This window comes from Nipponia nippon, unplaced genomic scaffold (assembly GCF_047370975.1).
Source record: "Nipponia nippon isolate SJK-2023a ecotype South Korea unplaced genomic scaffold, ASM4737097v1 scaffold_4, whole genome shotgun sequence".
NCBI classification, from domain to species: Eukaryota; Metazoa; Chordata; class Aves; order Pelecaniformes; family Threskiornithidae; genus Nipponia; species Nipponia nippon.
In genome coordinates this window covers 102,669,827-102,685,053 of record NW_028262358.1, presented here as the reverse complement: position 1 = coordinate 102,685,053, position 15,227 = coordinate 102,669,827, and the positions used below count along the sequence as shown (strand labels likewise).

The 15,227-nt window shown below is 32.6% G+C and overlaps 1 protein-coding gene across 2 annotated transcripts in view; it reads right to left on the bottom strand.

The window, feature by feature from the left end:
* The window catches only part of CSMD1 (CUB and Sushi multiple domains 1), a 1,270,279-nt gene that overhangs the window by 75,640 nt on the left and 1,179,412 nt on the right, over positions 1 to 15,227 (bottom strand). For both annotated transcript variants that reach the window (XM_087775441.1, XM_087775442.1), the window contains exons 51-52: positions 10,388 to 10,582; positions 6,435 to 6,608 (exon numbers count right to left, since the gene is read on the bottom strand). In XM_087775441.1, the coding sequence (XP_087631567.1) occupies positions 6,435 to 6,608; positions 10,388 to 10,582 (369 nt within the window). The remainder of the gene's footprint in view (positions 1 to 6,434; positions 6,609 to 10,387; positions 10,583 to 15,227) is intronic.

Sequence of the window (15,227 nt, the reverse complement as noted above, 5' to 3'; positions counted from 1 at the left end):
CACACATACTAGTTCAGTTTATTTGAGTAGTTCCTTAATTGATTCCCTCTACTGCTGTATCATCTCTCCCCCCTCAACTGTACTACGAGGAGTAAAAAATTCATAGTGTGGCTAATCTACAGCCTAGATGAACCATGTATTAGAGCAGACGTATACATCACTTTTAATCAGAATGTCTTCTCCTAAAGAAAAAAATTCTGCACAGCACTAAATATTCAGGCACTGGAACAATTCTGAAACTTGTCACTCAGGCAATTGGGACAATCGCAGATTTTGGGAAAGGAAATCTATGAAACAGATGCAAAATGAGAAGAGAAAAGCTGCATTTATACAACATGGAATGGAATACATTTGATTTTTTAAAATTTTTCTAGACCTAAATAGTGAAGAATTGAAAAGCAGTTGCTGCACTGAAGCCAAACACAGGGAACCACAGGAAATTTCAAGAATAAAGATAGCTGAGATGTGCCAACTGTCATAATGCAAAATACAAGATATTATGCACTTTCTCTTAAATGGGGATTTAACAAGTTGCTGGACTTATTATGTGAGTCACTTCATTTACAGATCATTCCAGCTAGTGGATTTAATTATTTTTCTGGGAGTTTTGACTCATTTAGATTAAACATTCCAATAGCTCAAGGTCTCAAAGAGCACTGCAATAACACAAAATGTATGCAATTTTCCCATCAAGTAAAATTAGATTAAAAGAATATTAAGGAGGCTGATAGTGGATTATTTAACAAAATATGCTCTCAAGAATTAAGGAAATTGTTCACATGGCTCAAGGCTGGTTCAGTAGTTTTATTCTAAAACACCTGGAAAGCAAGATATAAATAATTCTATCAATAAGAATTTGAAATATAAGCCAATATCACAATGTCATACTGTAGTTTAACTACAAATTATCGATTATGGGATCAGATACTTTCACACAAGCACAGTCAGCAGAAGCATTTTTTCACACTGACAAATGTAGAGAATTATATATATTACAGAATTACATAAGATACGGAATTCTTACTTTTTTGGAAAAAAAAAATGCTACCATTCATGAAACTGGAATGGAGTAGATTATATTTAAGTTTAGATTTTAAAGTATGTCCTTGACTTGTTTATTTATAGTTTTTCTGAAAGTCATAAAAAGTCAGAAAAAAATATCTGTTCTGGAAAACACTTTTGTCCATAATTGAATGGCACTAATAATAGAGATAGAGTTAAGCAAAATCTTAAATGCTTCCAGTTTGATCTATGCTCTACATGTATGAGTGGCTACTCACATACAAAAAGCATGCACACAAACATATGTTTTGTGACTTATAAGTGCAATTATTCTTGGAAGGAAAAAAGGGGAAGAGATATGAAATATCAGCAGTGTGAGTAATTGAGTGAAATTGAAAAAAATCTTGACTAACAATTCATATTTATCCTTGTATAACTAAGAAAAAATACATATAATACTAACTACCTGAAGACTTAGGTTTTATATTTAGCCTTGGACTCATTAACTACAGTCATTGGTTTTAGCTTTCTTTTGAGACAAATAATAAGGATTTGACAAACCCTTTCCTGAGATACAGAAATTAGAATACTCAGCTGGCCTGAAATCATAAACTGATTCTACACAGACTAGTGGGTAGCATAAAGTCATACCTATTTTCATCTATAGCTGTCCTGAATTACAGTCATGCAGGTACAGTGTAAGTAAAATGCACCTCTGACTCATTATCATTCCTTTGAAATGGAAAGGCTCATTCAAAGCTCCCTGGGTGTTTGCCTCCTGATTTTCACAGGCTTCAGGTAAGTCCTAAAGGCACCTCTGAAATAAATTTGGTGCATGCTGTCCTTGAAATTTAGGAACACACAACTGGCGGCATTCACATTATCTAGCTTTAAAATTTACGAATTTACCTTTCCTGAATTGCTCTCTGGAGAAGCCTGCATAGTTCCATTGACCTTGTTGGGAATTTAGGATCTTAGATTGTACTCTAAATTGCATCTAAATTAGGTTCCTAAAGTACATGGTGTGAATATCCCTTATGTGAGAGAATGCAGAGAGGCAGAAAGAGGTTTAGTAGCAGAAATTCAACCTTCTACAGCATGCATGTGATAACTCAAATCTAGACTTTCACACTCAGAGCTGTGGAGTATTTTTGGCACTATAGAGCTTGTCTGATTTTGAAATAGCAAAGACTAAATAGTGATTAACAACCTTCCAGCTCTAAATGTGATCTTTTTTGTCTTGTGAGGTAGATCCATGCATTTAACAGTTCTAAGCATAGGGCTGCATTCAACAATGCAATCAATCTGATACATCAAATAGGAACCAAAGTCCATCAATTTTTTTAGAAAAAGAATTGGGAAGTATCATAAGACAAGCATTGCTCTTACTGCAGTAATAATTCCTGCAAGAGGTCCTGTGTTTATTACAAGTGGGAATAGATCTGTAGAAATCATTTAAAATGCAGATAGTCAGGTGGAAAAAAAAAAAGTTATTAGTTATGACCAAGGGGATAAGATAATAGTAATGGATACCAATTTCAATGCGGATTTGTAAAAAAATGAAGCAGACAAAATCTAACAGCAAATCACTCCTGGGGAAGAAAAGACTGAATTCATATAAATTAAATTCAAGCTGTATATAGAGACAGTCTTTCCTAACTATGAGATCTAGTAAACTTATTACCTGTTTCCCAAAGAGCTAAAAGCTTCACTGTGTGTAGTTTTTAAACTGACTTCAAAAATAAACTAGTATTGTTCACTATCTAAGGCCTGTACTGATCGGTTCTTCTCCATTCCTACACTATTTGAATCTAGATTTATGGCTACTGTAGACAGTTAATCTTCTGGGGTGTTCAGTGGTAAAATATATTTCTCAGTAGTCAGACTAGAAGAAAAAAATCTTTTCCAGCCTTCCATGGGCAAGAGTTATTTATAATACAAATAGAATCCATTGAGATTTGTATATTATTTAGTTTGTATATGTTGGCAGCCAAATTATTCTGTGTGTATAGCCGTTCAAAAAAGAAAAGCAGTACATAAGTACTAAATACTATTATTATTGATCAGGTGATGAAGTGGTATTTCAGGTTAGTTAAAATGAATGAATGCTAACGCATATCTTCATGCTTGAAATTATTATATGCAGGTGTCACTACACTGGCAATGAATAGTATAACACTGCAAAAAAATGAGGGGTAATAGCTCTTTTTTTTTTTTACAATATAGCTTGCATGTTTGCAACAGAAGAAGGGGCTGAGGAAAATACTCTTACACATGCAAATTTGGGGCTTTTGGATCTTCACAGTTGCAATTCCAGCATTTTGTTGATCAGCATCAGTCCAGGGATAACCTGACACTATCAAGAAGCTGATATATCTTCACATACAAACCAAATATATTTCCATTGTGGAACTGATGAACTTATGTATGTGAAAAAGTAATGCTGAAGCATAGTATTCCCTTAACCGGCACCTCAGTGGAATTCTTTTTCCTAGGTAAAACAAAGATTTATTTTACTCCTTTACTGCTCTAAATATCAAAAGAAGTAGTAATTAAAGTATACTCCTTTTATGTCATTATTTCTTACATCAAGATGACGTCACTCTTAATACAGCATATTTTAAATTGAAAAATAAAGTGTATGGAATTGAAAATATATCAAGCCAGAAAAGTGTTTTTCCTTTTCACAAACTTTGCCAGAAACAACTAGATCTTGCTGTGAACTCACTAATAATGAACTACCATTTAGAAGCTAGGTCAGCTCTATGAGACAATGATCACTACTTCTGAACACTCAGTATCTTAAGAGATGACATACTGTAAAACTATCTTCACAAAAATTGTACTATAAACATTACTATTGCAAAATGAAGAACTCAATCAGGAATACATGAGCAAACATTATAAAGTCTTAATTCAGATCTGAATTACATGATCTCATGCTATTTTTTTTCTGAAAAGATTCTGTCTTCATTTTCCCTGCTGCTGCAGCCTAGTATCTGAATTGAAAGAAGAAAAGGCAATCAACACAGCAAGTAGGACACAAAGACTGAGATTTTATCCCTGTCTCCGAGAGAAGACTCCCATGTTTCTGTATTTCACCTATATCCCATCAAATTGTCTGTTCTATGCTGATGAAGAATAGAGTTAATATGCAGCTGATAACTCCATATTTTTTTCATCGAGGTTAGATTATTATGCTTTTGTCTGTTAGTGCATTACTGTCTTGTGGCTTGCAACCTGTTTCAAAATATTTTCTCTAGAAGTATTTTCAGGCATTAAAGATCCCCAGAAATGCAGGATGTTGTCACTAGTACTCTGTTAAAAATCATGCTTATCTAATGATACTTGCTATCCCTTTTTCTTAATAACCTGCTAAGATGAAATTTATGATACTTGAAAAAAATTTTTTGAAGACATGATTGAGTTGCTATGTGGTCCCAACACACCTGGATATTGTGATGCAGATGTTCGCTGTTTCTTTTAATATAATAATCTACCTGAGGAATGTTGCTGTGTTTTAAAATGCAGCTCTGATTTTCTAATTTTTGCTCAGGGGAACTGTAGCCATTTCTTTCAGTTTTACACCTTGGTGAGAGCATGAACTCAAAGCTCAATAACTGCAAATACCCTTTATGATGGTACTATGAAGTAACTTTGCTTAGAAATTTAAGGCAAAACATCATAGACTACCTACTTATCACTTATATGGTAATGAGCACCAGCAACCTGACATGCCAAAGATCATATGTATGTCTATCTGAACACAGAAAGACAGTAACACTACTGATATTTAGAAAGTTAAGAATGGATTCATATGTCTAAAAATGTTCAGCAACCTTTTGTTATCAGTTCTTTAGGTATATGTAAAACTTCTTTCTCACAGATCCATATTGACACTGACTTATTGTAAATGTTTAGGTTGTCAGGTTTATTTTGACTTGGTTCATGGATTTGACAACGTCAGGGATTCTTCAGACAGCATTAAGGTTTGAAGAAGTGAGGCTTAGAAAAAGGTTGTTTTCAGTTTTGATTTGAATTAATTTCTTCAGCTAGGAAGTATGTTGATCTTCATGACATACTGCAAAACATATCTATCCACCTCTTTTAATAGGATGTTTTGAAGATACCAAGGTCAGAGGAAGATAACTGGCATTTTGTTTTTTACATGTAAAATTTTTGTGTTAATATATTTTTAAAAATTTAATGTTTCTACAGAGTGGGAGGACAAGGGATTTCATAATTTAGAAATGAATCAGCATAATTTATTTAAAAGCTTTAAGTCAAATATTACTGTTAGACATACATCTAATTAGTCAAACATTGCTCTAGCCTACCTGAAAATTTTATAAGAAGTGAGTTCTGGATAAAGAATAATTTTTGACAATTCATGTTACAGCTACTACCGTTTCTTTATAAAACAATGTTTTTACTGTTTCATTGCTGCAAAAAACAAGAATGTGGATTATTCTGGATAATGATATCTTAGTTACTCTAGTTGGTTTTGGGGTTTTAAAAAATATTTAATTATTTCCTCTGTAAAACAATTCAATTCTTGCATATGATAGGGGTCAAACTGTTTTGTTTAAAAGGTACTAGATAGGCATGGAATACTATGTGTTCTGCTAAAAGGATGTGGCTAGGCAGCAGAGAAGAAATCTGCTTTTTAAGTGAGGCTGAACTCTGGAGAAGAAAGAAGAGATTCCTCCTTTCCTGAGAGCAGCTGAGTACATTCAGCTGTGGGGCAAGTAGAAAATCTGCAAAATAAGGGTAGACAAAGCAAATAAAAGATTCCATAAATAAATATACTGTCCACAGCCAGGAATACACCCACTGCTGAACCTCAAAGGTGATGGAAAAAGAAAACAGTTTTCTTCTGTCTATATTAGGAGTGCAAACCAATATGAGTGGCTCTGAAGAATGAAAGAGTTGGGGTGAGAACTTAAGGTCCAAACTATATACATCTCAGGGTTTGGAAGGGTGTTGGTTTTGCTTTCCTTTGGGCTGTCTCTTGTCTGCTTCCCTTAACTGAATGCTCAATATGCTGAAAGCTCATTTGTAGTTGGAATGCACCAGGAATACTCCTGAACTGATGCTCATTTTCCAGCTTAGTTTCACCACACACCCTATGACTGCTCAACAAAGCAAATCAAAGTACTGTAAATGTGGGCAATCGAGTCACTTAAAAAACCCTCCTGGTCCAAAAAGCATTCCAACAACATTAAATACAATTTAATTTCTAATAAAAAGTTATATGTTAGTAGAGTAGTATAAAATCATATGCAGTAGAGAATATTTCTGTATTTAAGATATCTTTATTTTTCATTGACTTAAAAATGTTGCTGCTTGATAAGAGCTGAATTCCAGTACTTGATACTGTGTTTGATTAAAACAAAACAAAACAAAAGAAGAAACAGAAATTTGTTTTTTACCTAGGCATTGGGTTTCAGTACCACTCCAGAGACCGTTTGCCAAGCATTCTCTCACATGAGAACCAACTAATGTGTATCCTGTGTTACAGGTGAATATTGCAGTAGCTCCATACACTGTTAAGGTTCCAATCTTATTTCCATTTGGTGGAGATGGAAGACCACCACAGGAGATAACTAGGAAAAAACCCAAACAACAGAACAAACTGAAATATGAAAATACTTTTCATAATTACTTAGACTGGAAGACAATATACCACCTCACATTTTTTTAAGAAGTAAACGTAATAGGAATAAATATAAGAGTTGTATTCCACAATAAGGGCTTAAAATTAAGCTTGATTTGGCAACACAGCTTCTAAATCTGAACATTCATTAGGATACCTTCACATCTTGACAGCATCTTAAACACAATCTGTATTTCCAGTTCTGAAACAAGAGAATTACATGAATGTCCAGGAAGGCTGTGGTTATATTCCATGTGTACATACTCCTGGCCGCTCCTTAAATATACTTTCCCTGGCCATTTTAAATGTTATGTCTGTTTAAAGATACTATCTTTTTTTTAACATGTAGTACTCTGAATTGTTATGAATTGCCTTTTTTCTTATTCCCCACTACTATTCATAATCATATAACATATATGGTAGTCTGCTTGCTAAAAATATAAATCTTCTGTTTTTTCTTAAGGCTAGACTTGACCCATTATCACAGAAACCTTCTGTAGCATCAGCTGCAACCCACAGCTATTACAGGCACCACATGAAAAATTATCTTCTAAGAATGTATCTAACTAATTTAATTAAAACTGTTCTGTCATGTCTCTTGTTTCTAGAAAAATATATCAATAGTATTGTAATTTAAGATGCTTTCAAGACCTTAAATTGTATTTTATTATACATTAGCATAAATAATGGGTTTATTTTCAAAAGTAAGTTAATCACAACTAGACTTCCTATCTGAAACCTCAAGGCCACATACTTCTATATTTTAAAAGGTTCACTATAGCAAACAACATGGAATTGGGTAGATAAAATCAAGTACATACCACTGTGCAGTTAACTCAGTCATAATCAGAATATATGTGATCAAAGTTTCTTATGCACATAAGGTTTCCAGAGGTGGATAAGACTCCTTTTGACTACAATCAAGTCACATTAATGTAATTTGTGGAGTACTGTAACATTGTAACTTCTAATGCTAATGCTGAATATTAATTACACTTATGCATATGTTAAAAAAATCAAATTATTTTCCTAAAATGCAATAGAATGAATTGTTCTAAACATATTACAAATGCTTTATTATTTTTTATTACAGTTCCAGTTAAAAGTAAAATAAAAATAAAAACTACATGAATAATGAACCACCTCATGATTTGTTAGGCACCTGTTCAGTATATTCTTAAACAAATAAAATAAATTTACTAATTAGGTCTCTCTTAATCCAAAACCCCCTCAACTGGCTGTTTCACAATTCCTTTAGAGACACTATTCACAAGTAGATATTGATAAATATGATATAAATGCCTTATCATCAGTGTTTCAGTTAGCTTTCCTGCTGCTTAAGAACTATAAACAGCTAGAATCTATATTTATATAACCTACCCTTAGCATTTGAATGACAGACAGAAAGTAAATACCAGACTTCTCAAAATACTCCATAGTGTATTTCTGGATCTTAATGATCTATATCCAATGGAAGTATTATTGAACATCTCTTCAGGGATGAAGTTTGTCATAATTAAATCCTAATCAGTCCTCTATCAAAGGGCAAAATAATGTACCTGTCTTATAAATAAACTAATGTATCTTCAATCAGCAACTCCTTCGGTTTCTGTATCTACCTAATACTTTGTTTTTGGTTAACTGCATCCCATATGAGTCACCTCATTTTCTACTTACATAAAAATTCTGTAATTGTAAAGGTTGGTCAAGAACTAGCTTTTCAAAGACTTCTCATCAGCTGAACAGTAGCTGCATATTAGGCAGCAAATACAAAACCAGATTTTTTAGTATGTGTGCATAAAAGGAAAAGGACACAGTTGCAGTTAATAAATAAAAAACTCAGTTTCAAATTTGAAAAGAAAATTGATATAGCTATTACTGGTTTATAAGAGATATAGAAAAGTCACCTTATTTTTCCAACTGAATATTTTCAAAAGGAAATTTTCCTGAAACAAAACTAACGGAACAGAACCAACATAATTCCGCAACCCATCATTATTTAGATAAGACACTGCTTTCATGTATGTATTGCATTGATTGTTGTTACATGTAGCTCTCTCAGCCTTGTTCTAAAAACATCTTAAATAATTATTTTCTTTTCTAGAAAATAAATATTGGTTTATATTATTTTTAGTTAAATGATGTACATCCTTCTTTGTTCTCTTTTCTTTGTTCTTCTTTTCCTATACTAGCTCATTCTCTAATACAGCCTCTGAAAATTCCATGCCTTAGATTTGTAGCCACACACTTTCCTGTACTGATGAGAGACTGTGTCAATTTATAATTGAATCACCTATGGGAGTGATTCAGTACCATCTGAGATGACTTTGGGTGTTCTGTCTAGCCTCCAGCTGCTGTTGAAGAAGGTTAAGAATCTCTCCGTAGTTCTTTTTAGTATCTACCAGCTTAGGTACTGTAGTTTGTCTCATATGGCATTAGGAGCTTGTATTTAGGTAAATATTTTCTTCTGTTTGTCACAATATGTACATCATACTGAAGGTTTTGCTCAACCATTTATTTGAAATATGAAAACTTACAATGTTTATGCTCATTCTCTTATCACTATCATAGAATCACATGAAATACTTTTGGTAACATTTATCAGAAGGTATTAGTTATTGACATGCCTGCAGACTTAACAGAGTTTGACGGAGCAGAATGATTCTGTTCCCTTTGCTTAAAAAATACCAGAAGGTATAATTTAGTAAACTGTTCACCTGATCCAAAGAATTCTTTCCTACAATGCTGCCATAAAAATTCTCTTATTGATTCATCTTGTTTATTTGAGAATTGCCATTCTCAAATACCTTCTAAGATTAGAAAGTTCATTGAATTTAAGAAAAAAATAAGTCACTTTCTAATCAGAAAGTAAAGTATGTCTTTCAGAGTGAAATACTAAATTTGAATATCTCACTGAAATGACATACTACTCTGAAAACCTGAATGCCTAAATTTTATTTCCAGTTCTGCTTATTATGCTAGGCTTGTCAATTGGCCATTTTCCTTCAGATCTTCTGTGCTGCCCTGGCACTGAAAGAGAGCCTGTAAGTACTACCATAATGTAGGAAAAGTTTCTGCTTTAAGGGTAGCAGAACTAGCTGATGTGCCACATATCCTCTCCAACCAAAGTAAATAACACTTTGGAAAAAGAAGAAACTAAGTTTTGGGGGGATTCATTTAGACTCCGATACAGTAACCTTTGACAACTGTATGATCCCACTGAGAATGTCAAGGTTCTACAAATCTTTAGACATCCTGACATCCAAAGTCAGGGCTGATGTGATTTATGACACTTTCATATTAAGACATTATAAAAGCTCATATATATGTTTCTCCAACAGTACAATTTTCATGCTTCATCCAAGAGGTCAATGCAATATCATCTTCTAATCTAATTCTAATCTCGAATCTTCTGAAGCAATAACATTATCTCTATAGTATTCTCTAAATACTTATGCATTATCTAGTTGAATAAATCCATAGTCAGACATAGATCATCGTCCAGATTGATCTTCTGAATGCTACTTCATTGACTCTTGTATGAAATATATTGTACTTTACACATGAAGAGTTTGAAGCAATTAATTTCAACAAGTTAATGAAAATTTCATTTTTGCTTACTTAGAGGAGATTGATAGCAAAATATTTTTTTTAAAAAAACTTTATTTATAAAATAAAATATATGTATTAAAAAGAATAGGATATTCTGTAAACATGTATGTTCCTTACCCTTACAACTTGGCCTTTCATTGCCTACACTCCAGGTTCCATTAGTCCTGCACTGTATGAGTCTTCGACCCAATAAATAATATCCAGGACTGCAGCTGAGCATGACTTGAGCTCCATACTCATTCAGTGACCCAGAAATCAGTCTCCAGACAACATGTTCTGAGAGCAGAGTCTCTATGCTGGGGCAAGTTACAGCTGTGAAGAAAGGACACTTAAATATTAGCATTCTACCCTGAAGTTTCTTCACAGAATATATGTCTTACCTTACTGACGGAAGTTTCATAATGTAAAATTGAGTATACCATAAGCATTTTTGAAATACAAGTTCCAGGGAAAATAATGATCATATAGTGAGTATTATAAATTGACCAGGAGTTTGTAGTACGTTTTCATTTAGTGAGATGCAGTGGAGCAATGACATACAGTTATGCTCTCTAATGCAATTTATTTAAAAATTGCAGAAATAAAACACATCACAGACTACAGTGGATGTAAAAGGGAAAGCAAATAATGCTATGTAATTTTTGCAAATGCTCAAGTGATGCTTTATTTTTCTATCCATGATATTCACTTTAGAAAAGCTCTAACAAGTTCTTAAAACAGGTTGTCATAAAAGCTGCTAACACACATTCAAATGCTAATTACTATGGTATACTGTGCGTGTTCAGGAAAATTATTACGTTCCAGTTTAGAACACTTGACATAAAAAATAAAGATAACATTTAGAGAGATTTTTAGAGTGATTTCAGTTCTGTTGCTTTTAGTATTTCAGATTTTGTAAGAGAATGCAGTTACTGCCAGTAGACAAGAACTGTAGTTTATGTTTTTCATAAGGCTTAATATAGCTACCAACCATATATAACATTTTAAAATATTTTTCAGTTTCAAATTGATGGTCTGCAATTCAAGATAAAGTACACAGAATATTTACAATATTTACGATACTGCCATGAATTCTATCTTAATGTGCTTATGTCTCTGCAAAGATTAGACTAGTTATATGAAAATATTTATGATTACTTTATTTAAAAATAGATGTATTTGGTGTCTTATGCCATGTTGTTCAGAATTTCCCTGCTATAGAAAAAACCTAAATGAATTAGTGTTTATATCTCAAAGAATACTTTAGAAAAAACTACTACCCAAGCAATGCTTGAGAAAAGCTATACTTTCTTAGGAAAAACAAAAAAACCCCCCATGTAACAGAAATTTAGTTCCTTTTATTTTGTTTCCCTTATATGTTGCCAAAAAAAAGGTGATAAATTTTCTAAATATCTGGTATAGTTAGGAATCATTACCTCTGGTCTTTTGTACAATACACTCAAGTCACAACACGGTTTAGTGTAAGACAAAAGCATTAGGAGGAAGTGTGTAAAAGCCTCAAACTATACTGAAGAAATAAAAAGAAGAGTCTGATTCTCATTTATGCTATAATAAATTTACACCATTCTACCAGGGAAAGGACCAATAAAGCTGACAAAAAATAATTACATATTCTGTAGACTTTACACTGTCTGAGAGGTATAAAGTGATTTTGTCATGAGTATGAACATGTGATGAAAGAGACTAGTTCAGGCGATCACTGAAATACAGGGAAAGTGATAGAAGAAAAATTCCTGTAAAATTTAGATTTCCACTACTTTTCAGAATATCTTTGATAATGCTAGAATTATACATCTACCTTTTCCAATAATCACCTTACCCATGGTAAATTCTAGCATCTAGGAAACACAGAGCTGGCACCATAGCATATCTGTGAAGATGTGTAAGAATTTATGAAGGAGAAATCATCTGAAGAACTTCCAAGTGACATATTATAAGGTTATATGGAGTTGAACTTGTAGAATATTTTCTTAGATTTTTTTTCAGTATATCTTAGGAAGGATTGCCAGCATATAATCACTTTGAAACCTAACAGTTCTTCACTTTGGCCTTTATAACAATATTCTAACTAGTTATGAACAGTTTCCCAGGTTAAAGGAGGACTTCCTACTTCCTAATTTAATTTAATTTGATACTGATACTAAACTGTGTTTTATAGCTACTCAAAGATTATCAATTATTAACCAAGAAACAGTTTTTTCTTATTTGTTGTTAAATACAATAAGCATATTAAAGCACTTCACTTAACACCTTGGAGTGAAAACCATCTATGCCTGTCAGAAGACAAAAAATATTCTAAATAGATACTTGATACCCCTCAAATTTAACATTTTTTTTAAGTTCACTTTTCAAGCAATCATTTTATTGGTTCTTTCAGAGATGAAAGCAAGCTTCTTATTTAGTCTAATAGTAAAAATTTTAGTCTTAACCACAGAGGATATCTTAAGACACTTAGAGATAAGGCTCAGCTATTTCAGAATATGTAAATAAGCCACATAGATGTTTCCTCTCCATACTGAGGTTAGTATGTAATTTATTCTTTCTTTAGCTATAAATACTTAGAATCTTGTTGCAAGCACACTTTACAAACAACTATCAGATTCTGATACATGACTGTACAATTTCTAACTGAAGGTGTTACTGAGTACAGAATATACTTCTAGACTGTGTTGATGTAATCAACTAAAACTGTTGCTTGAAAAAATTTAATTTTACAGGGACTGATTTTGATTTATTATTTTCCCCATCCTTCAGGAAACAAAAAAAGACTATTAACAGATGCTTGATTTTGTGCACATGGTTTATGAATCATAGAATCACAGAATGCTTTAGGATGGAAGGGACCTTTAAAGGTCATCTAGCCCATCCCCCAAATGAATGGGGGAATGAGTGCATCAATTTGCCTCTTATGGGCTCTCTCTTGCAAATTATGGGCTGGGCACTATTTAAATTGTCATTTACATAGATTAAACTCTATAAGGGATGATCTCAACTTCTTGCACATGTGAAGATGTTCTCTCTTTTCTCCAAGTATCTTTTATACAGAAAAGTATGAATAATATTGCTTTACATAAAGTATAGGTCAGAAAACATAATTATCGTTTGAAATTATGATCAAGATTACTCATTTTAATGACATGACAATCTCCATATACTGATAATTCTGAATAGACTCAAAAGCAGGGAATTCATAATGAGATATACTTACCATAAAAAAGACAAAAAATTGAGTTGTTCTAATAGCCAGGTATATTTGCTACTCAAGACATGAGCAAAATGTTCACTAAGAAAAATGTTCATTATATGAAGAGTGGCAATGACCAAAAAAATATAACAACATCCTTGCAACTACAACAACTAAAATCTAACAAGAATTTGTGCAGTAATCGGCTCAGACTTTAGTTTTAACTCTTCCTAATGACTAATCCTTTGTAATTTCATTATTCTTTTTACTTGCTCTTCTGGTTAACGAACACATTGCACTATCAATATTTTCCTAGAATCAGAGTACCAGAAGACTGACTCTTCCCTTTTACTGGGTTGTTCTTCTGTCTACAAGCCTTTGCTTGTCTTTGCTTATTGTTATGTAAGCAAAAAAAAAGTACATCTCATGCTATTCCAGGAATATCTTGAATATTGTGACCCTGAATGTAATTATTGTTTCAAGGGAAAAAAAAGACAAGTACAATGTATACGATGGAAAAATATCTCAATTACAGGAACTTGCTATTATTATTTGCAAGTGTAATGGCATCTGATACTTGGTTGCCATTCTTCAGGAGGTAGTTAACAATCACAAAGAAAGGGAAAGGGCATTTTTATCTTACTGCATTGTGAAGTTATAATGCAATAATTAGAACTATATTATTCAAATATACCCTTTTGACTAAAAATCAGCTTTAAAAAAGCAAGATTAAGGTCAATTCATGTATTATGCTTGACAAAATAGTGTCGTTTAAATTCATAAGTATTAGTAAAATAAAAAGACAGTAGGAAACCAAATAATCCTATACACCATAGAATCTCAGAACAAAGACCTAAGAATAAAACAGGATCAGCTGAGCAAGTTGATAGTTTCAGTAAGCTAGTAGAAAAAAAATAACAGAGCAAAAAAAAAATAAGCACTTCTTGTTGTTCAATATATTTAAATGGGAAAGGCTTCAAAACCTCAAAATAGGTAAACAAAAGGATCACATGGTATTCAATATCGGTCTGTCAAACTGGTCAGCTGTGTCAAGTCACTCTGTTATCAGTCTAATGTATGTGGACTAATCTAAAATGCCTAAACTAATTAACTGTTTTACTACAGTTCACTGAATAAGTACTAACCCTTAATAAGTACTCCATGTCACATACCGAACCTTGAAAAAATGCTCCAAAAATTACTTACTGACATCAGGATTTATCAAAGAAAAAGTTAGGAGAATTATTTGGTATGGCATTCTGAATGTCCTAGCTAATAGAAATTCCAGCGATTGCACAACATCTATGATGAATTGGTGATGAATCTTTGCCTGTTTATGTTAACAGATTCCTTTCACATTTATAATACAACTGATGCGTTATTCCTGAACTACTCATGATTCATAGTTCTATAAATAGACATTGTACAAACATATTGAAAATTATTAAAAAGGCTTCTTAAATTTCTAATTATTTTCCAATTAATTTCTAGATAAAAATCAATGTCTGAACCATCACTATTATATCTCAGCACACCATAGCTTCCAAAAATATCTACAGTGAAATCTGCAATATGCAGAATGTGCAAAGGTAACATTAGCTGTTCTTTAAAATCTTTGATAATAAAGAAATTAGCATAAACCAATGAAGGACCTGATTTAAATCTTTGAATGAGTATATTAAAGGAGTAATTGAAAAGAGCAATAAAGTTATGCAGTTACAGGGACTACCCCAGGCAATTAAAATGTTAGAAAAATTAACCACAAACTCAGTT